The sequence below is a fragment of the Dama dama genome, chromosome 10, assembly GCF_033118175.1.
Source record: "Dama dama isolate Ldn47 chromosome 10, ASM3311817v1, whole genome shotgun sequence".
Taxonomy (NCBI): Eukaryota; Metazoa; Chordata; class Mammalia; order Artiodactyla; family Cervidae; genus Dama; species Dama dama.
In genome coordinates, this window is record NC_083690.1 from 28479461 (window position 1) to 28506533 (window position 27073).

The 27073-nt window shown below is 42.8% G+C and overlaps 1 protein-coding gene across 3 annotated transcripts; it reads right to left on the bottom strand.

Annotated features, from left to right (window-relative positions):
• Nucleotides 1-235: 235 nt before the first annotated feature.
• On the bottom strand, nucleotides 236-22272 carry PSPH (phosphoserine phosphatase). 3 transcript variants are annotated; one of them, XM_061153329.1, is made up of 7 exons: nucleotides 22020-22272; nucleotides 17192-17246; nucleotides 7508-7666; nucleotides 5509-5643; nucleotides 4913-5058; nucleotides 3785-3933; nucleotides 236-752 (listed from the first exon to the last, which is right to left on the bottom strand). In XM_061153329.1, exons 3-7 carry the CDS (start codon nucleotides 7645-7647, stop codon nucleotides 645-647), a joined length of 678 nt encoding a protein of 225 aa, XP_061009312.1. In that variant the 5' UTR covers nucleotides 7648-7666; nucleotides 17192-17246; nucleotides 22020-22272; the 3' UTR covers nucleotides 236-644. The 3 variants fall into 3 exon arrangements, with proteins under 3 accessions (XP_061009312.1, XP_061009311.1, XP_061009310.1); XM_061153328.1 differs by lacking the exon at nucleotides 22020-22272 and adding an exon at nucleotides 18026-18044; XM_061153327.1 differs by lacking the exon at nucleotides 22020-22272 and adding an exon at nucleotides 18014-18032.
• Between the last annotated feature and the right edge of the window lie 4801 nt (nucleotides 22273-27073).

Below are 27073 nucleotides of genomic sequence, written 5' to 3' on the forward strand. Positions count from 1 at the left end.
CTTGGTTCCTGGCCTGGAGGCTGTTTCTACTCATATACTTAGAGTATCTGAAATATTGGATACTGAAATAAATGATAGGCAGAATTAAAACTTCGACAAATCAGAAATTCCCTGGCAGTCCAGTGGTTAGGAGTCTGAGCTTTCACGGCCAAGGGCCTCGGTTCAATCCCTGGTCAGGGAACTGAGGTCCCACAAGCTGAGTGGTGTGGCTCAAAAAGAAAACAAACTACAAATCTGTTTTGATATATGCATAAATTTTTATTTATATATAAAGGGAAAACCAATTTCATTTAAAGCTGCCTAATCCACATTCCCAATAGTGAAGGTGTTTAATTTACCATCCACCTTCCAAAGACTTCAAATCAAACATAGCTAGAATTGATTGATAAAGAATTGATAGATTGATAAAGAATTCAGATTATAAAACTCTCCAGGCAATTAAATGGTCAAAATAATACTGGAACTACAGTTTAAAAAAACAAACCACAATGTTCTATGAGCCCTAACTATCGTTTACTTGGAGGTACAGATAATCAATACAAAATTCATAGATTGGGATGTAGTCAGCAATTGGAAGCAAACAGTATCAAACTGCATAATTTTTAAAAATTAACCTGAAGTTATGAACTTTATAAAAATGGATCTTATTCTTCCAGTGCTCCCAGAAGCTCTATAAAATCAGTGATGTACCATTCCGCGTTATCCTTTACTTGCTGCCTGATCACATTTCCTCCAAATCCAATGAAAGCATCCTAAGAAGAGAAAGAAAGGGAAATAGTTGAAAAGGAGAGAAAGAAAAAGAGACAGCAGCAGCCTAGGGAAATAAGTATTATTGAAAAGAAGAAACTCTGTACAAAGACAGGTGAGCCCAGCATCACCTGGGATGCCTCCCTCCCCAGCTCCCTGTGAGCCTGCTCACCTCCTCCCCTCCTCCTGCCACGCGAATAAATGAGTCTGACCACCACTGCAGCAGAAGCATTCAGCTGGACACTGTGGGCTTCAGAAGAACTGAAATCCTTGTACAATCAAGACAACTGCTTACAAAAATAAAACCTGGGACTTCCCTCGGTGGTCCAGTGGTTAGACTTCTTGCTTCCAATGCAGGGGGCCCAGATTCAATTCCTAGTCAGGGAACTAGATCCTGCACACCACATCTAAGACCCTGCACAGCCAAATAAATATATATTTTCTTAAAAATAGGGACTTCCCTGGTAGTCCATTGGCTAAGACTCTATGCTCCCAATGCAGAGGGGCCTGCGTTCAATCCCTGGTCAGAGAACTAGATCCCACTTGCTGCAACTAAAAATCCCAAGTGCCACAACAGAGCCTCAGGACAGCCAAATAAATATTAAAAAATAAGTAAATAAAACCACACCAGGTGGTAAACATCTGAGTTCTAAACTGGGTGGCAATCACATCCAGGCCAATTTCAAAGAAAGAAGATTGAAGAGAAGCCTGTTGGGCTGGGGAAATGCCTGAGGCATGGAATCAGGGCCATGGTAGAATACCTCCCAGCTGGTGTCCTGGGTGAACCTGAGGGACCCACCCTGCTGCCCGCAGGGAGGCCTGTTATCCGGGGCTGAAAGAGATGACAACCCCCGAGTATGTCAGCAGCACTCTATTTTTCACTGGTAGAATGACTTCAAGGCACATTGTTTCCTTCATTTCTTCTCAGTGATACCTTCTTTCAATCAATGATCGTTTGAATTTTTTTTGGCTGCACCTTCACAGCATGTGGAATCTTAGTTCCCTGACCAGGGATCAAACCCACACCCCTGCACTGGAAAGTGGAGTCTTAACCACTGGGCCACCAGGGAAGCCTCATTGTTCTTAGTCACTAAGTTGTGTCCGAATCTTTTGCGACCCTGTGGACTGTAGCCCACCAGGCTCCTCTGTCCATGAGATTTCCCAGGCAAGAATACTGGAATGGGTTGCCATGCCCTTCTCCAAGGGAAATCCCATAGTCAGTGGTCTTTTTAAGTGGTATTTTCTCTTTTTTCTGCCAGGACACAGACACAATATACACTGATTTAGAAGTACAAATTTATCTTACTTGCCCTTTCTCTTCATTTTTATTTTCATACCATACAATGGGGGAAAAATAAGTAGATTCTTACATTTAGTTAAATTGAGCCTCTTGAACTCCTGCCTCTGCGGCAGCCCTCTGCAAACCAGCAATCAGTTCTGCTGTCCTAACACCTTGACTTGTTCCTTCTTGGTCCAGAGGCTTCCAGGACTTCCCATGACTCAAAGGTAACACCAGAGAGCCTAGTATGTGGGGTCGTCTTCTCTTGCTGAAGAGAAAGCCCACTCCCACACTTCCTGCCCACTAACCAGCCTAAGACTGTACCTAGTACTTTAGGACTGTGCTCTGCTGCTTCCCTTCCCTCTAGAAGCCCTCCCCGCCAAGTTCTGCCCGGCTTCCACATGGCGACTGCTAACTGTCCTTTAGGGCAGGGCTCCCCACTCCCGGGACATTTGGTACTGCACACAGGAGAAGGTGGGCAGCAGGAGAGAGACAGAAGCTTCACCTGTATTTACAAACCGCTCCTCATCACTTGCACTCCTCCTGAGCTCCACTTTCTGTCAGGTCAGTGGCAGCATTAATAAATGCAAAGCCCTTGAATCATCCAGAAACCATTCTCCGCCCCTCAACCCCCGGTCCATGGAAAAACTGTCTTCCACGAAACTGGTCCCCGGTGCCACAAAGGTTGGGGAACCCGTTCATTAGGGAGCAGATTCCTCAGACCACCTTCCAGGGCTACAGACCTGCACACATCAACTTCTCTTGGTTCAGTCGGGCTGTGTCACCTTCTGACCGATAGGATCTTCTGTAATTTGTAACTTTGTCCTTCTTGGATACCGGGACTCAGGCCCCCCTGAGAGAACCCTGCATTTTACGCCTTGTACTCTGATATCCACTAGCCTGGCTTTCAGTACTTAGTCGACCCTGACATTGGCTGTAAATCATTTAAGAACGCATTATTTCGAACTGACTCAAGTAATGTTAAAAGGATCCCCAAAAATTCTTTAACCGCTTTTGATTAATCATTGACAGACAGATGTTATTTTTAGATCTGAGGAAACTAGGTAGTGAAACGTTCACCGCTATATTTTTGGTTCAGTTTTTTTAAGGTAGAACGAAAAGTTAAGAGTCACAGTCTTATGTGAAATGGACATGTGATATTTAAGGTATTGGCGACAATTCATGGGGTCCCAAAGAGTTGGACACAGCTGAGTGACTGAAAACACACACACACACACACACACACACACACACATAGAGCACTTGTTTCCTGCTAGTCTCAGAAAGCAATGTAAATGCAGAAGAAGAATAAAATGCTTTAATATGAGCATGGTATTGAACCTCCCATGACCCTCAGTTACCCCATCAGTAAAAAGGAAAAGATGGTACTTTTTACTTCACAGGGCTGTTATGACGATTAACTGAGATAACGTTTGAGGAAATAGTTTATCAAATATAAAACACTGAAATTCTGGCTGTAGTGTAAGAGCTGCATTCATTGTGGAAATGAAGCCAAACCTCACTGAGCACATACCTGGGCTAAGAGGCAGCAGCCATACTGCAGGGACAAGGGGTCTTTTTGGAAGTTTTAAATGGGGTTTAAGTTCCTTATTTGCAACCTTCCTTGGGTTTGCAAAAAGTCAATTAATATATTGAGACTGAATGTGTTTTGTTTATTTTGGTTTTTTGTTTTACAGTGATACAGGTTTTTGTTTCATTCTCACAAACTGCAAAAAAATTAGTATGCTAAATACATACAGCAGGAGGACAGGCTTCCATGTCTGTGGCTCCATCTCCAACCATGATGATCTTCTTGAAATGAAATTTTTCCTTTAAAAATTTAATAACTTTTCCTTTCCCACCAGATTCAGCTGTTGGTTGCGTCTCATCAAAACCTGCATATTCACCTATAAAACAGATCCACAGAATTAGATCAGTAGGGCCACTTTTTTGCATAGATGATATCCTCATTTACATACCACTGGCAAAGCTAAAAGTGGCCTTTGATAAAATAACACAGCCTGGACTTTCACACTTATTTCTCAAAATGAACAAGCTATGCTTTTAAATTACAAACTTCTTGTCAAGGTTATTCCTTTAGGTGATAAACATCTCACGGTTAATTGGTTTTATCTTTTAAGCTTCCAATATAGCAAATCTCAAAACTTATTGAAATGGCAGAACACCATGAAAATGTAATATATTAATTTAAAACATGTTATTATATAATTTCTTCTAAGAGGAGATTCTAATTTACATTTGATGGATTATTTCCATCTTACAGTAATTACTACACTTATTCTCTACTCTTTTTTTTAATGATTTCTATCTTATAAACTCTTCAAAAGTGTTCTAGTAACACATTTAAATGTTTTAAACTAACACCATTTGGTTTCAAGAATGCCAGCCACCCCCTGACATAACCGGAGGCATCTTAAGATGACAAGAAGATTACAGTGGGGGCTCTGTGATGGTCCAGAGGGGCCAGGAGGCGCCTCCAAAGGCAGCTACAGTGCAGCGACTTCTCACAAATTAACTTTCCTTCCAGAGCCAAACACACGAGCCAAACTGGCTCTAATACATGAGAGCTTTCATAGAACTGAAATATACTGAATAACAAAATAAGGCATATGGGTTACATGACATTATTTACTAAAATGCAGACATGTATATACAGATAGATGATCTTATGGATACTGAAGGTAGGAGAGATGATGCCCTAAGGGTACCTTGCAGAGCAAAGGGTACCAAGGTGTGAAAGACATCAGTAAAGAGAGCCCTCTATCTCAGCATTTAACTCTGAGGCCACCTTGCTGAAGCTGTGTTCCGACAGACATTAAATACTAAAACTGATTAGAGGGGAAAATGTGACCATGAAAGGCTTACCATTAAAGTAGAACTTTAGCCTATTGGCAAATACATTGGTTGATGGAATGTTGAGCTTTGAAGCAACATGCTCCACAATGCTCCTAAAGCCCCCAGATATCAGGAAAACCTGAACATTTCGTTCTTGTAGGCGACTTACTAGCTCCCTGTAAAAAAAAAAAAAAAGGGAAACTGCAAATACCAAATGCTGATCAATACAAAAGTGAAAACAGGAAACGTGGAAAGGAAACTCAAATATATATTTTCTCCTAATGCATCTGTCCAAGGTACATCAGACAAGGTATATCACCTAGTGAATTAACGTTCCATATACGTTTTTCTAAATGCACTTAGAAATTAGTGGGTGGGGCTTGACTGTTTTAGGAAACCATTCCACAACTCTGTTCTGCCCATGGACCTAGAAACACAAGACGAAGAGGAGATTTTGGCTCTCTGTTGGGAGAGAGGGAAGGCAGACAGAGGCAGGACCAACCACCCAGACAAGACCACTCACAAGTACCAAAAGAACCACACAGAAGCTCTACAGTAACGAAGGACATGCCCCTAAACACAGGTGATGATAGAGAGACAGTGTACCCAGACTGGGCATCCCTTACCTTATGCCGGGGGTCAGGTGAGGGGGGTGCTCTGCTAGGAGCCTCTGCACCTGTTCCCTAGAGGGCTGGATCAGAGCTAAGCGCTCTGTGAGGGCAGCCTTGAAAGGCACTGCCCCGCCCATGGCTCGCCGTGTCCTAGGAGGAGGAACACCCAACAATCAAGCCAGCCAAGTCAGCTGTCATCAAAGTTTACATGCCCACCCTCCCCAGCTCCTCGCAAGGTCTATCCACGAGGAAGGTGCCCCACCATACAACAGACGTGCTACATTGCCATGGGAGTGAGTGGGGCCAGGGATAAACTATGGAGGGTGTGCTTGAGAATCACATTAATATTCTGCATCCACAAATACACCATCCAGTGAGCTGAGAAAAACACATGTACTATCCACAGGTACTTTCCTTAGAAACCATGAGCACTTGTAAACCAAGAAAGAGACTAAAGGCCAGTACTCTTTACACACACACACACACACACACACACACACACACACACTCACATAATTTAGCATGTTAAAAACAATCACATCAAAGAAAAAGTATACAGGGGCTTCCCTGGTGGCTCAGTGGTGAAGAATCCGGCTGCCAATGCGGAAGACACCGGTTTAATCCCTGGTCCAGGAAGACACCACATGCTGGAGTAACTAAGCCCGTGAGCGGTAACTATTGAGCTGGTGCTCTAAAGCTCAGGAGCTGCAACTACTGAAGCCTGCCCTAGAGCCTTCGCTCCACAAGAGAAATCACTGTGATCAGAAGCCCAGGCACAGCAACAAACATCCAGCACAGCCAAAATAAATAAGTAATTTTTAAAGTATACAGATAAAAAATGTCATAGATGACTTAAGAATAGTGTGCATATATTTTTGCATATATATATAAATCTACAGTATTTACCACTGTTGACTTACATATATTTTGGAGCAGCTCCGATGCTGCTATCATAAACTAAATTGTACAGCTTGGTTTACTAGGCCAGGCATGCTTGCATCAGATGAAGCTGAACAAGAAACAGTCTAGGACCTGGTCAGTGTGGGTGGCACAGGGGAGAGCAGAAGGGAGGAAGGAACTCTCACCCGGGCACCCGTGGAGACTCTGAAACAAAACTAGCTTTCTAGCAAAGCTCTAAGGCCATATTTTCAACCATGACACAAAGCCCTGGACCCCTGGAGATCCCGTAGGTTATCTTCCTTGGTTATTTGTGGTCATCATTCCCCTGGCCAAGCTAAGGGTGTGTCATCCATACTTATTTGTCACAGTGTATATATTAGTGTTATATATACACTTTTTTGGCATAAATATGTGTATAAATGGGAAACTCCCCAGAAGTCCAGTGGTTAGGATGCCATGCTTCCACTGCAGGGAGACAAGTTCGATCCCATATATATATATATGCTATGTTATGCTTAGTTGCTCAGTCATGTCCAATTTTGTGACTCCATGGACTGCAGTCCACCAGGCTCCTCTGTCCATGGGGATTCTCCAGGCAAGAATACTGGAGTGGGTTGCCATGCCCTCCTTCAAGGAATCTTCCCAACCCAGGGATTGAACCCAGGTCTCCCACATTGCAGGCAGATTCCTTACCATCCGAGCCACCAGGAGCGCCCATGAATAATGGAGTAGGTAGCCTATCCTTTCACCAGGGGATCTTCCCAACCCAGGAATCGAATCAGGTCTCCTGCATTGCAGATGGATTCTTTACAAGCTGAGCTACCAGGGAAGCCCATACACACACACACACACACACACACACACATTTATATAAGCCCATATCCATATATGTGTGTGTGTGTGTGTGTGTGTGTGTATACATATGGATGGTTGGATGACATACTACACCAACAAATTCAGCTCTAAGTGATGGAAAAAAATAACCGAGTGCCCATGTTTCATAGGAAGGGACTAAAATCAGGGAATGGTGGCTCTGGTCCTGTGCGTCATCCAGAAGTCACTCTTCCTTCGCAATCCTCTATCATTTCATGAGGTGAATAAACACTGTTCCTACATTTCTGACACGGCATCCTCAACCCCACAGAACTTGGCCAGCTCGTCAATCCCTTCTTCCTGGATGACAGTGCTATCAACATCAAAGCACACTGCATCAGCTGAACAGAAAAGATTCTTCAACTCTGAATGGGAGACCATCTTTGGAAGAATTTTCCTCCTAAAACAGAAAAAGATGAATCTATTTAAAGACATAAAATATAATCATTTGTTGTTGTTGTTCAGTTGCTAAGTCCTGTCTGACTCTTTGCAACCCCATGGACTGTAGCACGCCAGGCCTCCCTGTCCCTCACTATCTCCCGGAGTTTGCCCAAGTTCATGTCCATTGAATTGGTGATGCCATCCAACCATCTCATCCTCTGTTGCCCTCTTCTCCTTTTGCCTTCGCTCCTTCCCAGCATCAGACAAAATATAATCATAAAAAGGTCTAATTTTGCCTACGAATGTCAATATATTGTATTTCGTATCAAAGTCACTGAAGCCCGTATAAGCATGTCCTTATGGATTCATTCATTTTTTTTAAATACAAATTAAGCACCTTCTAAATGTCAGGCTCTAGGGCTACAAAGATGAGTGGAGACCCAGATTCTGCTCCCAGAAATAAAGTCTAGTGTAGGTTATCAACTTATGAATGTATTTGATTTTCAACCAATATTCACATACTTTTGACCTAGTTAGAGCAATAAGGCAAGTGCTACAATGGAAATGTGCATAAGATATTGTCAGCACACAGAGTAAATGGTTAACCTTGTCCATGAGACAGGCTTCCAAGAGGTACAGGCATTTGAGCTGAATCTTGCAGAGTAAGTGGCCTTCTCCATGGGCTCTCAAAGGGAAGAGTATCAGTTTGTTGTGTCCTGAGAATAAGCCAGAGGGAGAACAGCAGCAAGGAGGGGGTAGTGATGGCAAAGGGAAGGACATGTGCAAAGACAAGGCGGCAGAATGATGGCTGATGAGTTGGGAGCTGCCCAACGGCCCAAGCCAGCTGGCAGGCAGTGCATGGGCAGTTAGTGTGGGCCAGGCTAAGAGGCTTTTTTTTTTTTTTTTTGGACTTTGCTGGGTCTTCATTGCTTCACACAGACTTTCTTTAGTTGCGGCGATTGGGGACTGCTGTTCGTTGCGGTAGAAGGACTTAACATTGCCATGGTTTCTCTTGTCACAGAGCACAGGCTCGAGAGCTGAGGCCCAGGAGTCATGGTGCATGGGATCAGTCACCCCACGGCCTGTGGGATCTTCCTGGACCAGACATCGAACCCATGTTCCCTGCATTGGTAGGTGGATTCTAATCCACTGGACCACCAGGTAAGTCTTAAGGAGTCTGGATTTTAACATTCTAGCTCACAGAAGGACCTACCTGCTGGACCAGGAGCTAAGACTCCATGCTCCCAATGCTGGGGACCCAGGTCCAATTCCTGGTCAGGGAACTAGATGCCACACACCTCAGCTAAGAGTTCATATGCTGCAACTAAGACTTGGTGCAGCCAAATAAGTAAATATTGGGGGGGGGGGGGACTTTTAGCTAATAGGAAACCTTGAAAGGCTTTACACCTCAGAAAGTCAGAGCTAAACATACACGTGAGTTTGTTTCCGGTGCAGAGGTGGTAACTGAAGCCACAGGCTGCTGGAAGAGAGAGTAGAGAAAGGGAAAAAGGAGAAGGCTGAGGACAGAGCACACAGGAGCAGGACCGTCAAGTCAGGAGCCTGTGAAGGAAAATGAGAGGGAGAAGTCACAGGGAAGAACTGAGAGAGACCACAGTGCTGCAGAAGCTACAGAGGACAGTTTCAAAAGAATTTTGAGTATTTTTTTATTTTTTAAGAAAATTGGGGCTTCCCCGATGACTCAGTGGTAAAAAAAAAAAAAAAAAAAAAAAATCCACCTGCCAATGCAGGAGACACCGGTTCAATCCCTGGTCCAGGAAGATCCCACGTGCCATGGGGCAGCTAAGCCCACGCTCCCCGACTATGGACGCCCTTGCACCTAAGAGCCCGTGCTCCACAACAAGAGAAGCCACTGTAGTGAGAAGCCCCCGCTTGCCACAACTGGAGAAAAGCTCAAGCAGTCACAAAGACCCAGCACAGCCACAAATAAATAAAATTATTTTTTAAAAAAGAAAGAAAATCAATGGACTAGAGTCTTGGAGGTGAACTAGATCCTAGAGGTCGTCCGGGGCCACTCTCCCATCAAAGAAACTAATACGTCATGAACAAGGTACACGGACCATGCAAATCAGCATAAACAGTGGCTGACAGCTGACTCACAGGAGCCTGCCCAACCCACTTTGTAACTGATTACAAACCAGTGCATTTGGTAGAATGATCCAGTTCAAAGCTGACCTGGCGGGGGGGGGGGCGGGAATCTTTCAAGCCAGGGGTCAGCAAAACACAGCCAGTAGGCCAAATGCAGCCTGCCACCTGTTTTTGTACAGCCTGTGAAGAATGAATTTTACATTTTAAATAGTTGGAAAAAGTAGAAGAGTAGTATTTTGTGATACATGCAAGTCACATAAAATTCAAAATTCAGTCTGTAAATAAATGTTATGGGAACATAGCCACGTTCATCATTTACGTGTCTATAGTGACTTCCCCACAAGAGCAGACAAGCTGAGTAGCTGCGTCAGAGACATTATGGTCTGGAAAGCCTGAGATACATACTGTCTGGCCCTTTAGAGAAAAATTTTGCTGATCCTTGTTTTGAGCCCTTACAAGAGAGTACTCCAAACCGGAAACATCAATTTCGTTGGAGTCCCACTAAAAACAGTTATGAATGAATCCAGTTAGATAACAGAATTTAAAACTCTGCACTGACATTATCAACCTAAATTTGAATAAGTCTCCATAGAAGAGAAGTATTTTTCAAAAACATGAATACAAAACACATCTGCTGCTGGTTATCTATTGGGTTTTCTGTAAGAGATTATGAAAAAACCCAATTGACTTTTTGGCCGACACAATACGATCTGTTTTTTACCCCCAACATCATGTTCTTGTTCAAGCTGATCCCTCAAGTTAGAGGACCAACTTCCCAGGTTCACATATCTGCTCTTGGAGGCTAAGCTTCCTTGCTGGTTGGTTCTCTGAATGTAATAGCCCACGGTCCATACTTGCTCTTCTCTACCTATATACACTCCTTGCTAAGTGCTAAGTCACTTCAGTCATGACCAACTCTTTGCGACCCTATGGACTGTAGCCCACCAGGTTCCTCTGTCCCTGGGAATTCCCAGGCAAGAATATTGGAGTGGGTTGCCATTTCCTCCTCCAGGGGATCTTCCCCACCTAGGGATCAAGCTGGAGTCTCTTATGTCTCCTGCTTTGGCAGGGGGATTCTTTACCACTAGCGCCACCTGGTCACTCCTTAGAGGAATTAATTTATCCAAGATCATAGCTTTAAATGTCAGCTCTATGACAGTAACTCCCAAATGCACACCTGCAGCTCAGTTTTCTCTCCCAAACCCTAAACTCTATCTACTTACCTGACTTCCACTCAGATGTTTAGTGAACATCCCAAACATAAAACATAACGTCCAAAACTGAACTCCCAGTCTTCCCTCCCCTCCTCAAGACTGCCATTCTTGCAGCCTTCCTTCTTTCTCTTGATGGCAACTCCACTCCTCAGTCACCTTTAACATTTCTCTTTCCCTGAAATCCCACATCCAATCTTTCGGGAAATGCTATTTGTTCTGCCTTTAATTTTTTTTTTTTTTTTGGCCGAGCCCCGCAGCATGTGGGATCATAGTTCCCTGAAAAGGGATCAAACCCACACCCGCTACAGTGGAAGTGTGAAGTCTTAACCACTGGACCTCCTGGAAAGTCCGGTTCTTCCTTTAAGAGCTAACCAAAATAAAATCTAACCAAAGTATGACCATTTCTCACCACATCCACTGCTGTCGTTCCAGTCTGTTACCAATATTTCTAGCCAAGATTGTACCAACAGCCTCTTAAAATGTCCCCACCTCTACTATCTGCTCTCAACATAACAGCCAGAGAATCACTGTAAGCTATAAGCCAAATCATGTCACAATCTTAGCTCAGAATCCTTCAGTGGCTTTTCATTTTACTAAAAGTAAATGCCCAGGTTGCTGTGATTACCTATCAGATCTGCCCCCCGCTCTGGTACCACCACCACGCCCTCCCCATTACTACTCCGGCCTCATCTCCTGCCCCCCTCACCCTTGTTCACTCTGCTCCAGCCTCACTGGTCTTCTCGCTGCTCTACAAATATACCAGGAAGGCTCCCCTCTTAGGGTCTTTGCTCTAGCTTCGCCCTTGGTGGGAATGCTCATCTCTTGAATACCCGCTTGGCCAGTTCCCTCAGAAGCAGTTTGCCCAGATGTCAACCTGACCACCCTGTTTATCACTGTAACCCCCTTCCCTGACCTTATCCCCAACATTACTGATCTCCCTCATGATGTCCTACTTCTTTTCTTCTGTAACATCTCTCATCTTCTAACACCTGATAATATATGTCTATTACGTGTTGTCTATCAGTTCCCATTAAGATGTAAATTTCACAGGAGTAGAATCTTTATCATCTTTGTGCACTGCTGGATCCTTAGGACTAAGAACGGTACTTGGCACGTAAGGCTCAGTAAGGCTTCCCAGATGGCACTAGTGGTAAAGAACTTGCCTGCCAATGCAGGAGACATAACAGACTCGGGTTCAATCCCTGGGTCAGGAAGATCTCCTGGAGGAGGGCATGGCAACCCATTCCAGTGTTCTTGCCTGGAGAATCCCCATGGACAGAGGAGCCTGGCAGGCTACAGTCCATAGGGTCACAAAGAGTCGGATATGACTGAAGTGATTTAGCACACGCACAAGGCTCAGTAATGTGTGTAAATGAATAAAGCTCAAATGCCATCTTCTCTATGAAGTCTTCCCTGATCCCCTGAACTGGAAAAAATCTCTCCCAGAACTTCCACAGTACTTTATGGAGACCTGCTTTAAGATATGGAATTCATAATATTCCAACTTATCTTATATTGATTTATGTGCATATCACTTTCACTCCTGGATGGCAAGCTCTTTGTACTAAGATACAAAATTTTCCAAAACACCTATTGTTTTGAACCTTTTTTGAGTAGATACTCAATTAATTTCTGAAGGTTGAATGAATAAATAAAATGATACAATTGTGAATTACATACGTACAGCTAATGATTTTTTAAAACTTTTTATCGTGGCAGATTTCACATACATATAAAAATAGGAAGTATGAATACATGAACTCCGTGTATTTATCATCCTGTTTCAATAATCATAGCAAATCTGACTTCATCAACAACCCCACTATAAAAGGTTCTGCATCCCAATTCCGAAACAGGGGCTGGGGTTCCCACACATCCAAGCAGTTCTTGGATACCAGCAGGGTGTTCTACTTTTCGATTCAAATCCGACACTATCTACCCAGAGAGGGCATCAGATTCCACGGGTTAAAGGTTCAGTCCACAAGACTGACCGCACTCCACCCCCGACACACACACTCTCTCTCTCTCCAGATTATCATCACCTGTGCTTCTGACTGACCAGCTATAGAGTGGAGGTTCCAACAACCCTATCCTTGGGTTCAATTAATTCATTAGAGCGACTCACAAAATTTACTAGGTTTATTATTAAAGGATATAACTTAGGAAAAGCAAATGAAAGAAATGCACAGGGCAAAGATATGTGGGAGGGGAGGGGAGCTTCCATGCCCTCTCCAGGCTAGCTGTTCTGCCCAAATCTTCATGTGTTCACCTACCCAGAAGCTCTTAGAACCCCGTCCTTTGCGGGTTTTGAGGAAGACTCATTACAAAGGCATGCTTGATGAAATCATTGGTCACTGGTGCCCGAGCTCAGCCTCTAACCCCTCTCGGGGTCAGGTCAGTGGGACCGAAGGTTCCAACCCTCTCGTCACATGGTTGGCTCTCATGGCAAACAGCCCTCATCCTTAGGTAGGTCCAAAAGTCACCTCATTCACACAAGAGACATCTTTATCTGTCTCATCATGGAAAATTCCAAGGGTTATAGGAGCTCTGTGTCAGAAACAGGACAGGTCCCAACACGTGTTTATTACAAATTATTCTCACATCCACAGGATTCCATCTTGAGATAAATCTGACTTATCTCAAAGTAAATCATATCATTTCATACAAAAATATTTCAATGTATATACATAAAGGGTAAAGGCTCTTTTTAACATACATAGTCATTTGCATTTATTAACTATACTGTTGGCACCTGCCTGTATTCAGGTTTGGCCACTGACAACTGTGGAATCAAATCAGGTTAATCACAGCACACCTCAGAATGTCCTGCTTATCCATTTCTCATTATTAGCATAGAAATCAACATAATGTCTCTGTTACTTGATTCATATATGCCATTCATGATTCAAATCCTCTCCATTTCACCAGTCTGCTCCCCACCACTTTCCTCCCCCCACAAACACTCACATACACATACTTTATGCTCAAAGAATACAGAGGACTTCTTGCTCCTTAAACATGTCATGGTTTTTTAGTTCTCTATATCTTTGCAAATGCTGTTTATTCTGCCTGAAATCACCTAATTACTCATGTTTAAGGGGCAAATTCCTATTTATTCTTCAAGGTGCAGATTAAATTATTTTCCCCATACTATCTCCTTCATAATCCCCACCAAGAATTAATTAATTACCCCCATGCCTCTCCTAAAATGTGAGTTCCTTCAGGGTAGGGACCTTGACTGAATTACTTTTCTGTTTCAGCACTGCTGCTGCTGCTGCTGCTAAGTCGCTTCAGTCATGTCTGACTCTGTGCGACCCCATAGACTACAGCCTACCAGGCTCCACAGTCCCTGGGATACTCCAGGCAAGAATACTGGAGCGGATTGCCATTTCCTTCTCCAATGCATGAAAGTGAAAAGTGAAAGTGAAGTTGCTCAGTCGTGTCTGACTCTTTGTGACCCCATGGACTGCACCCTACCAGGCTCCTCCATCTATGGGATTTTCCAGGCAAGAGTACTGGAGTGGGGTGCCATTGCCTTCTCCACTGTTCCAACACAGTGGGTGTTAAATTGAAATGTTTCAGGAATTAGAGCTGAAACTAAGCAGTTAATGAGAACCCAACACAGAATCGAGTACATTACTGTTCTCAATTAAACAATTCCAATTTAGTATGCTATTGCCCTAAAATTAAAATCCTAACCAGAAATGACGACTACCGCAGAGAAACAGAATCAACATCATATATTCCGAAGTTGGAAGGAAGCTCAAAGCCGTTATCTGGGGCTAGTCCTGTGCCTTTCTACAGGAACAATACAGATACATTCATTTACCAAATTAACTAATAGAGGTATAAGGAATTAAATGCTTTACCCAAGGTCATACAGCTCCTAAGTGATGGTCAAAGAACTGAAATTTGGATCTCAAATGCACAGAGACAACATAAAAGATGTGGATAAATTAAGCAGAATTAAGTAAAGTTAGACATTGTTAAGAACATAACATGGATCCAGGAAATGTCGGAGACTTCCACCAAGAATTCAGACTGGGGACTTCTCTGGCAGTTCAGTGGTTGAGAATCCACCTTGACGTGCAGGGGACGTGGGTTCAATCCCTGGTCAGGGAACTAAAATCCTACAGGCCACGGAGAAACTAAGTCCACGTGCCAGAACTGGAGAATCCATGCACCACAATGAAAGATCCCACATGCTGCAACTAAGACCAACACAGTCAAATAAATAAAAATATTAAAAAAAAAAAAGAATTCAGATTATTCTTCAAAGACAATGAAGCCAGTCCACAATGCCACTCTGTGCCCAGCACAAGATCTGGGAAACACAGAATGGGCACCATCTTCAAGATGCTCTCAGTCTCACTGGGATGGCTGAACAAATCATTATTGCTCACATTTAAAAAGCCAGAGCCTTGAGCCTCTTTCCAACCACTGATACCAGCAATAGCTTCAACCAGATCATGAGCCTCAAATACAAAAGGAAACATACATTTCCTCTAATGAAGTGAGGACTGATTTCTACAAGCCTGGATGAACAGTAGTCCTGACTTAGAACTGCTGACACCCGTAGGTTGCACTGTGGGTCCCACGACAGGATGTTTGAGACAAACTGTTGGAGGACAGAGGGAACAAAAAGTACCCAAAAACTGAGAAGGCATCTTGAGAGCGACAAATGAGGCAGGCAGATCCATATAATCGGGGTACTTGGGAACAGGGCGTGCACTCCTGAGCCAAGACTGACGAATGGGTAAGTAGTCTTGGGGGTGCTGGAAATACATCAGGGAGGGTTTTCATCATTGTTTGGGGACTAACAGAGCATAGAGCTACCTGGCCCTGATGATTATTAAACAATGTCTATTAACTGCAAAGCCGTTGACGACAGAGAAGTGATTCACCGCACAATACAGTCCTGGGTAGGGTCAGCAGAAGGACAGGAGAAACTGTAAGGACCCAAGATGGTGCTAGTTATGCTAACAGCCATGCACAAACACTACACTGAAGCTACCTGGAAGGCTAATTTTTTACTCCATGCCCTCCCTAGAAGACAGAGCTAGATTATATGACCTTAACCTTGCCCCCAGAATGCTTGTGCCAGGGGATATGCCCTCCACTCCTCAGCTTACAGGGGTTTCAATCCCCTGCTTAGACTACAGAGCAAATTCAGCTTCCTTCAGCACTTTGCAGCCCCCACTGTAAAATGCTCTACCTCCCTGTTCACTTCTGGTTCCCTTTTTTTTCATCGTCTCCACCAGGAGTGACTCGTGATTCATACAAATTCAAAATTCTCATAGTTCTGGGGTGGGAAGGGAAATCTGCTGAGTAAGTTCAATTGCTTCAAAGTGAATTGTGTACAAAGAAAAATCGTTGCTGGAGAATGGACTCTGGAGCCCTCACATCCAGACTAGCAAGGAAGGGGGACAGGACAGGGGTGGAGGAAATCCTGGTGGGAAGGTCTGTGTTTAGACATGGCATTTCCCAAGCCTGGTCCCGACCCCTAGACCACTGCCTTCTGGGGCTCAGGACAGGACTCCTGCCCACCCGACCCCAAGCAGGTCCACCTTGGGGAAGCAGAGGGCCAACTGGTAAAGAAGCCACAGCTGACAACCGCTTGTCACCCACTCCCAGTTCCAAAAGTAGAAAAGCAAGCTTTCCTTCAAGGCCAACCTTAGGAAGTCTGATGTTAGATAAGAGGGAGAAAACTTTTTCATCCCAACAGACTCTCTTCCAGCTTCTCATCTAAGTGTCTCACAAGAGACATCTAAGATCACCTTCACCAACTCCCCCTTTTGCTGGGGTTGACCTCTTACCTTCACCTATGTAAGAGCAAATATAAGCTGGTACAGAGGTTGAGGAAGCCAACAGAGCAAAGCTTCCTGGACTCAGAAGGGCATCATCTGGGTGGCTTTGGTCCTGGTGGTGAGGCTGTTTGGGGCCCTCCAAGCAGTGAAACAAGGTCCAATGGAGTCTGAGAGGTTTCTGGATCAGTGGAGAGTCAAAGGGCCTTCCTGTAACTAGGACAGGGGGTTCCTGCCAATGCATTTATAGTACATTTTATGATTTAAAACAAAACAGCTCTTCTTCAGGGAAACCAAGATTGTATGTGTACCACATAGCTTTAGAGCAGATAATTCTTTTTATGCAGGTGAAGAGTAAACTGATAACTGATAAACATATAACATTGACAATGACAACAACAACTGACAAATCGGACTCACGTTTCTTCAGTGCTGGATTCCCAGGAGACAACGGTCTTCTCTTCCCACTTCTTTCCTGGGGAGGAGGCGGGGGATAAAGAAATTCAGGATAAAGTTCTAACTACAAATTTCTTTAAGAGAGATCTCATGAGTTCTGCAAGAGTAAGAGCCTAGAAAGAACTGGGAAATCAACATCAAGGTCCAGACACAGGAGAAGAAAGAGACCGTCTAGCTTCACTATCCTCCTTATGTAGGACTAGAACAAAGAAAGGTTGGCTGCAAAGTCTCCTAAGGCTACTTTCTCTGGGAAATACTTCACATCTGCCTCCTTCAAGCTCCACAGAAGAGGAAATATACCCTTTTCTGTGGCTTTAAACCAGAAAAAGCTTCAAATCTGATAGAAAATCACCTACACCTGATTGGCATGTCTCAGAGGCAAGGGAAAGGAGAGAAAAAGGGAAAGAGGATCTTGGGGAAAAACAAAATACAAATACAGAGAAGCCAATGTAGGAACATTACAGACTGTACAAAATGGTCCCTGCTGTCTTCAAAATGAGGAAAGTCAACAACATTCCAAGAATAGTCAGAGAGGAACCCTGCTGCTCCGTAAGAAGGGAACGAAGCCAACAACTTCCAATTATTATCCTCATCATTTAAACTGTAAAAAGAAGTGGACAAAGGTGCTAAATCTCAGAAGAAACAAAGAGACAAAAAGAAGCAGTTAAGAACAAGCAGCAAGAAAGAGCAAAGTGGGGCCTGACAAAGGAAAGCAACAGAATGGAAAGAAATCTTCTGGGAAGTTCAAATACAGTCCTCACTGCACTCAGAAACGGTGTGGCGTACCCTTTCTCTCACCAGTCATAGAGGATAATACTCCCGAGAAGGAGGAAGAGCACGAGCTGTACTCCAAGCCCCGGACCTGAGCATGCAAGCCTAGCGTGTCTTCCCCACACTGCTGAGCTTCTGCAAGTGTTCTGAATCCCGCTCCCCTGCAGGCCCGTGAGAGCTGCATCCTATTGGCCCTCCCCGGAAGCTGCTTCTCTTAGGAGACAACCCACTGCCCAGAATGGCAGCACAAGAATGGTACTATTTCCAATTTGCTCCTTTTTTGTTTGTTTCTTTTTCAAGCGTGAATTATTTTTTTATGTGTGCATGTATTTTATTTTATTTTGGCACGGCTGGGTTTTTCTTGCCGTGGCTGGACTTTCTCTAGTTGCAGCCATTGGGAGCTACTCTTTGTTCAGGTGCTTCTCATTGAGGCGGCTTCTCTTTTTGCAGAGCGGGACTCTAGGTGTACAGGCTTCAGTAGCTGAGGCTCGCGGGCTCCAGAGCCCGGGCTCAGTAGTTGTGGCACATTGGTATTTGCCCAGAGGCATGTGGGATCTTCCCAGACCCAGGGTCGAACCTGTGTCCCCTACATTGGCAGGAGGATTCTTTACCGCTGGACCACCAGAGAAGGCCCTAATTTGCTTCTTTAAGATAGTTTATTCTTTCTCCTTTGATCCATTTACATCTAAAGGAGAAATTCTTTTAATTATAAAGGCAGGCTCTTTTTCTCTTCTAATTTAGAATTCGTACATTGCTACTTACCTTTTTTTTTTTTCCATTTGGGCATGTATTAAATCATGTGAAAACTTAAAATGTTCTTTCTATTTTGTTTCACCAATACGAATATGACAAGACTCTGATAGTCATTATATTGAAATCCTACCTGGTAGTTTTAATTATACATAGAAATACTGAAATGTACATCCTTCCCTAACCTGTAGTCCAATGACAAATTATGTAAAAATAATAATAAAACTTGTAGTCCAATGCCAAAAATCAACTCCAAATGAATCAAGACCTAAACAAAAAAAGCTAAAACTATAAGACTTCTAAAATGCAGGAGGAAAATTGCACTCCCGTGGCAGGCAGCCTCTAAAATGGCCCCTAGTAGGAATTTCCTGGAGGCCCAGTGGTTAGGACTCTGTGCTTCCAGGTCAGAGGTCTCGGATTTGAGCCCTGGTTGGGGAACTAAGATCCCGCAAGCCACACAGCTTGGCCAAAAAACCAAAACAAACAAACAACACCTAATGAACCAACTTCCTGCTATTCCAACCCATCTCTAAGCCCCTGCCCTTGACAGTAAGCTGGGTTTAGTGACTCTCTCCCAGTGAACAGAATGAGGCAGAGGTGATAGGATATCACTTGCAAAACTAGACAGACACAAATGAGTGTGTCTAACTGTGAGATCTGAACAAGCTCTATGGGTTGTGCCAGAGTCAGTTCCTTGAGATGTTGGCCTCAGGGGAAGCGACATGGGAGAAGGAGAAGTGCATGAGATTTCCCTGTATATTTCTTTGTAGCCCTCAGTGAATCCATAATTATTTCTAATCACAAAAAAAAAAAAAAGTGGGTTTTTTTTTTTTTTTTTTTTAAGTGGGTTTTTTAAAGTCAGTTTATCTAGGGGAATTCCCTGGTGGCCCTTTGGTTAGGACTCAGTGCTTTCACTGCCAGGGCCTGGGTTCAATTCCTGGTCAAGGAACTAAGACCCTGCAAGCCAGGCAGCAAGGCCAAAAAAATAAAGAGTGTGTGCGCCTGTTGTCACTTAATGTGGCTTCCATTCTTGCCCCACCCCCACTCCTTGCTCTACCGGAAGGCAGCTGCCATGTTGGTAGCTGCCCTAAGAGAGATGCATGTGGCAGAACTGGCAGCAAACAGCCAGGGAGAAACTGAAGACCTCAGTCCAACAACCCTCAAGGAACTGAATCCTGTCAACAACCAGATGAGCGCACTGGGAAGCAGATCTTCCTCCATTGAAGTGTTCGGATAAGTTGACCTTGGCCAACTGCAACCCCTTAAGAGACCCTATCCAGAACCACCCAGATAAGCTGTTCCCAGACTTCTGACCCACAGAAACTGTAAGAAAATAAATGTTTGTCTTTTAAAACTGCTGAATTTGGGGATTATTTGTTATGCAGGGATAGATACCTAATAGAACAACCATAATTGGTAAACATTTTCTTAAATAAAACCCAAATAGCATGAATAATAAAAGGAAAAAATGATAGATTGGACTTCATCAAAATTAAAAACTGCTTTTCAAAAGACACCATTAAGGAACGGGAAAAAAAAGATAAGTCACAGAATGGGAAAAAATATTCACAATCCACATATTTGAGAGGACTTTTATCTAGAATAAAGAACTTTTACAACTCAATAAAACACACAACCCATTAAAATATGAGCAAAAAGAGATCCTAAAAGGCATTTCAAAAAAGATGTGCAAATAAGCTCAAAAGAAGAACAACTGTAAAAAGATTGACATTATCATGTAATGGTGAGGACATGGAACAACTGGAACTCTCATACAATGCAACACTGTACAACCACTTTGGAAAACAGTTTGGCAGTTCCTTACAAAATTAAACATTTACTTACTGTAAGAGTCAGTCAGCAATCCCATACCTGGAGGTGTATTTAAGAGAAATGAAAACATTCAAAGCAGCTTTATTCATGATAGCCCAAACGACAGATAAAGGGATAAACAGAACACTACTCGGCAATAAGAAAGGAATAAATTACCAACGCATACTATAACATAAATAGCTCAATTGGTAAAAATCTGCCTGCAATGCAAGAGACCCAGGTTTGATCCCTTGGTCAGGAAGATCCCCTGGAGAAGGAAATGGCAACCCATCCCAGTATTCTTGCCTGGAGAATCCCATTGACAGAGGAGCCTGGCAGACCACAGTCCATGGGTTCACAAGAGTTGGACACGACTTAGTGACTAAACTAACCACCATCATAACATGAATAAATATTTTTAAAATATTATACTGACCAGAAGAAGCCAGACACAAAAGAGTATGATTCTGTTTATATGAAACCCTAGAAAATACCAACAAATGCTATAATGACAAAAATCATTATAGCGACCCTAGGAAACTTTTAGGGGAGATGGAAGTATTCTATTGTGATGGTGAATATAAGTGTGTACAATGCCATCAAAATTCATCGAAACGTACACTTAAAATGGGTGCATATTGTTGCATTAGATTATACATCAATAAAATGTAAGCTTAAAAATAAGTTATAAGGGGTACTTCCCTGGTGGTTCACTGGTTAAGACTCTGCTTCAAAAGCAGGTGGTTTGAGTTTGATCCCTGGTCAGGGAAAAACTAAGATTTCCCGTGTCAAGTTTCCCAGCCAAAAAAGAAGTTATTAGATATGTATCAGATAATCTGAAAACTTAAAACATCCTGAGTATTTTGTTTTCCAATATGAAAGCGACAGGACTAAGATAATTATATTGAGAACACATCGGGCAGTGGAGATAGCATATAGAAATTCTGGATTTCATTTTTCTTCCCTGATCCTCATTTCAATCCAGTAGTCAAATATTTAAAGAGTAAACACCATGTGCAGGTCACATATAAGGAAAACTTAGAACGTTAAGTTCGATGAATGGAAGCATTATTTATTTAATTCCCGGCTTGAAGCCGTACAACAATGTATCTGGTAAATACATATTTAAAATTCGAATTCTGATGAAAAAGAAGTTGACGAAGTCAGATACTGCAACTCTAAATTCTGGAACTTTTCCTACTCTTGTACTGATGACTCCCCTATGTGGGATTGCATCATTCATTCATGCTGTTTGGTAACAGGCAGCAGTGGGATAAAACAAGTGAAAACCATCAAAAGTAAATGGATGAAAAGAAAGCCTTGGAATCCCATGACATAATTTACCTATCCCGATGAAGAGAAAGAAATGCAGAATCATAAAGGCCCCGGGTATAGGACAGGCGGGCCGGTCAATCAGAAAGTTGGGCACACGGCGAGATAAACACTTGCCCAGACTTACCCCGGCGCTGCTGCTCCTTCCTGGGCCGCTGCCACCGCCTTCAGGTCTCCCGCGGCTGTAAAGTTCCGACTGCAAGGGGCCGAGGGTTGGCTCCGACGTTCAGTTGTGGAGCTTGAGGGAGGTGACCGGTGCAGAGCCCCAGGGACTTTGTCAATCACCAGATCCGCTGACAAGTGCGGTGGCTTCTTGCGGGATTTGCATCTCTTTTATACTCCACTGGAGCCTGCAAGACCTCCTCTCTGCAGAGCCGGGCTGGGAAGAAGCCCTTGGCCCCGCCCCCGAGGGAGGGACTCCCTGAACCCGCCCCCTCCTCCCGCTGGGGGCTCGGCGTCGGCAGACCTCGACTTGCATTTGGCGGTGGACGCTTTCCTGCGGAGCCGCGGGCCACTCCACCTCCACTTTGCAGAGGAGAAATGCAAAAGCTCCGGTCCTTTCCCAGCGCTCCCCACCGTCACCACCCACTTGGGATAAGAGTCGGTGAGAGAAGAGAGGGACCTCTGTACTGATTTTGCAATTAACGAAAGCCCCTTAGGGGCTTTATTTTTTTTAATCCACACTTGGCTTTATGCTCTTGTAGGAATTTAAGTCCCAAGAGAACCGCAAAAACTGCTCACATTCGCAGCTAAAATGCAGAAACCCATGAGTGGCAAAATGAGTCTTTGCACCCCCAGCTTTTTGAGGGGGTCCTCTTCCTTTCTTCTTGGTATCAATTGCCCAGCTAGTTTTATGTTGACTACTGTAAATAAGGAGTCATTGCCCACAGACGTTTACCTTTGGGCAGAGCTGTCTGGAGCTAGGCGGTGAGGTCCTACCCTAAACAACGGAAACCTCGGATACTGACAGTTCACGTCTGCAGGCTCCCTCCAAACTGGTGATTCACACAGAGGGGATGCTGGAGTGAGGCTGGGACACAGCATCCCTGCCCTTTGCTACCAGACCTCTCAAAAAACACAGTTCTATCCAGAAACAAGAGTCCTGATGCTCCGAGGTCACACGTGACTTTGAAGTTCAATATTCTCACATTTCATCAGTAAGAAAATGTTTGCAGGTTTGGGGCACAACCCATTCAGTTTTTCCCAGATCTGCCAGGGATGGTTTTGATGAAGGACAAGAAAGAGGAATTTTGATGATTTGAAATATGAGGTAAAAGATTATATAATTAATAGGGGAGGACAAAATAAGGGGGCTTAAAAAATAATCTTGTCAAGAACCTGTTTATATTCTATGGCAAGTAATTTAGAAATACTGGGGAACAGAAGAAACAAGGTGGTAAACACCAAATACTTGTATATAAGTATTAAAATGGTAATTGAGGACTTATTTCAAGAGGAAAAGAAACAGTAGAAGTGTTCATTTTTGCTATTATTCATATTTCATAGATGCTTAATGTTAAACAGATTTCAGGTAAAATATACCAAATAAAATCTGTCAACTACTTATGATGCCTGTACCCACCTCACTTTCACACTTGTATTAACACTTGTGGATGTGAGGTGGCAGTGTTGTGCACACTGTTTAGCTAGAACACAAACTAGAAAAAAAATTGTCCAGGGAATTTCTTGGTAATTCAGTGGTTAGGACTCTCACTGCCAGGAGGCTCTCACTGCCAGGAGTCCAGGTTCAATCTCTGGTTGTGGAACTAAGATCTCACCAGCCATGCAACACAGCAAAAAAAAAAAGTTATCCAGAGGAGGTTAATGAGTAGTCACAGATACATGGAACAATCAGACAAGGGATAACTATATTAACAGATTTTAATATGCTTCATTGTTGTTCTTCTGAAGTAATGGTAAATAGCATACCTGAACCAAATATAAACATATTGTAAGTCTAGTAAAAACATTAGCAAATTATTTTGCAAAGTTTTAATTTTAACTGGTTATTAAAAAGTTAATATGGAGTTTAATCATAACTGGTTATTAATACAAGTAATACTAGTATTCCTGAAAGGGTTTCTATAGATCACATTTCTATAAGCTAACAAATTTTTTAATGATTAACTATTTTAGAATCAAGTGCTATTTTTATAAAGTAATTCATTGCTAAGAAAATAGCCTTCTAAAATATAGTACACTGGATAGTCACTCTAGGAAACACTATAGTATTATTTAGCAACACTGAACCTGTACATTTTCTATGACCCAGCAACTCCATCTCAAGAATGCACTCAGGGACTTCCCTGGTGGTCCAGTGGTTAAGACTCCACCTTCCAATGCAGGGGATGTGGATTTCATCCTGTTTGGGAACTAAGATCCCACATGTCGTGTGGGGCAACTAAGCCTACTCACCACAATGAGAGAAACCCCAAGCACTGTAAGGAAGACCCAGTGCAGCCAAAATTAAAGGAAAAAAAGAAAAAAGAATGTACTCAGAAGAAAGTCATACATGAGTGTCAAGAGTCACATATGAGAATGTGTGACAATCAAATAAGTCACACTCTGGAAATATATCCATGATATGTCATGAATAAAGCAGGTTGCAGAACATTATATATAGCTTGATTACCAGTTTTGAAAAAGAACTCTGTGTATGTCTATAAACATGTGCAGTATATGATATACACTCAGTATATCTGAGTCTCTATATAGTTGTTAACTCTGGGGAGTAAAAAGAATGAAGAATTTACCTCGCTACATTATTTGACTTCACAGATATAGAGAATAGACTGTGGTTGCCAAAAGCGGGGTGGGGGTTGGTGGTAGGAAAGATTGGGAGTTTGGGATTAGCAGATGCAAACTATCATATGTAAGATGGATAAACAACAAGGTCCTACTGTATAGTATAGGGAACTATATTCCATATCCTGTGATAAACCATAATGGAAAAAAATGAGGAAATACATATATATATATTATATATATGTATGTATGTATGTATAACTAAGGGTTTCCCTGCTCAGATGGTAAAGAATCTGCCTGCAATGTGGGAGACCTGGGTTCAATCCCTGGGTTGGGAAGATCCTCTGGAGGAGGGCATGGCAACCCACTCCAGTGTTCTTGCCTGGAGAATGCCCATGGACAGAGGAGCCTGGTGGGCTATCGTCCACAGGGTTGCAAAGAGAGTAACCCTGTAACCATGACTCAGTGAGTAAGCACACGTGTAACTAAATCATTTTGTTATACAGCAGAAATTAACACAACATTGTAAATCAACTATACTTTAATAAAATTTAAACATATGTATTTAAAGTAACTTCTCTTAGGTCTGCACTTACTTTGCAGGTAGCACAAGTTTGATCCCTGGTCAGGGAATTAAGATTCCATATGCTGTACAGCATGGCCAAAAAAAAAAAAAAGAAAATTCATTCTTAAATTTCTGCTCCTTTCACAGCGTTATCCATATTAGTCAAGATTCTCCAGAGAAACAAGACCAACAGGATGTGTATCTTATCTATCTATCTATCTATGTATACGCACACATACACACACACACACACACAAAACCAACCTCACAGGGTATCTGCTGTTAAAGATATTTAGGGCATCATCTGCTGTTAAAACGAGAGAGAGAGGACTCCCCTGGTGGCACAGTGGATAGGAATCCGCCTACCAATGAAGGGGACAGGGGTTCAATCCCTGGTCCAGGAAGATTCCACACGATGTGAAGCAACTAAGTTGCGCGGTCGCCGAGCCCGTGCTGTAGAGCCTGCAAGCTGCAGCTACTGAAGCAATGTGCCTGGAGCATATGCCCGGCAGAGAAGCCCCTGCACCGCAGTGAAGAATAGCCCCCACTCTCTGAAACTAGAGGAAGCCCTCACACAGTAACGAAGACCCAGTGCACCCAAAAATAAATAAACGAAATTATTTTTTTTTTAAATGAGAGACAGAGAGTTGTTTTTCTTTTTTTGGCACGTCTTATGGCAAATGGGATCTTAGTTTAGTTCCCCCACTAGGGAATGAACCCTTGCCCCCTGCAGTGGAAGTGTGGAGTCTTAACCACTGGACCACCAGGGAAGTCCAAGATTGATTTCCTTTAAGGAATTGGGTCACATGACCGTAGAGGTTTGGTAAACTCAAAATCTGCAAGGTAGGCTGGCAGATGGGACGCACGGGGAAGAGACGCAGAGTCCAAAGTCTGTCTGCTGGCAGAATCCCATCTTCCTAGGGGGAGAGAAGTCTTTGATCACATTAAGGCCTTCAGTTGAGGAGGCCCATTCATTATGTAGGATACTCTGCTTTACAACAGAGTATATTTAATCCACCAACAGAGTATATTTAATCCACCAATTAATAAATGTTAATCTAAAAAAAAAACACCTTCACAGAAATGTCCAGAAACATGTTTGACCTAATATGTGGGCACCATGGCCCAGTCACACTGACACATCAAATTAACCATCACAGTCATCTCTAAGTGATAAGATTATGAATTTAAATTTATCTGCTTTTGCTACTTTTTCTATGATTATTTTTTATGTGTATTATTTTTATAATAAGAAAATCAAATACATTTTTTTCAATAGTTAGGAAAAAGATTTGCTTTAGGAAATCTTCTATAATAGCATGGAACTGAGATCATATATACCATTATAGGTTTTTAGTACATTGTGTACCTTATGTGTGCTGGTGTATGTTTGTTTCTATACTGGGAAGGAAGTCTTTGGAGGGGCCTTCTCTTTTCATGTGTCTATTTACTCCAAGCACAGTACTCTGCCACAAAGTAGACACTCAAAGAATGAATGGCCAACAAAGGAAAAACATTACCCAAAATCAGTATTACCCCACCTCCTCATACAAAACCTGCGCCTATTCTGGAATTTTCTTGAACTCTTCTGGCTCCTAGTCTATAAATGGTAACTATGTAGCATATATTTTGAAATTCTATTTTGTCAGAAATGCCTCCAACCCCTTGGCCTTTCACTATCTCCACTTCTATTGCATTAATTTGAATATTCTACCTAGTAAACGTATGTTTTACTTAAAAAGTAATACATGCTTTGAAAGCAACCTATGATCCAAAAAAAGAGATGTTTAAAAGATAGATTAATTCTATCATTCATTTAAAAAGAAAAACAAACATAAAAATAGCCAGAAAATTTCTGAAAAAAGATGAAG

Bases quoted from the DNA above. Each gene is read 5' to 3' on its own strand.
- PSPH (XM_061153327.1), bottom strand. The intron at 5,644-7,507 runs GTAGGAACAGTG...TCCTCCTCCTAG, and splicing joins GAGGATGCCGTGTCAGAAAT to GACACGGCGAGCCATGGGCG. The intron at 753-3,784 runs GTATGTATTTAG...TTCTCTTCTTAG, and splicing joins TGGAAGCCTGTCCTCCTGCT to GATGCTTTCATTGGATTTGG.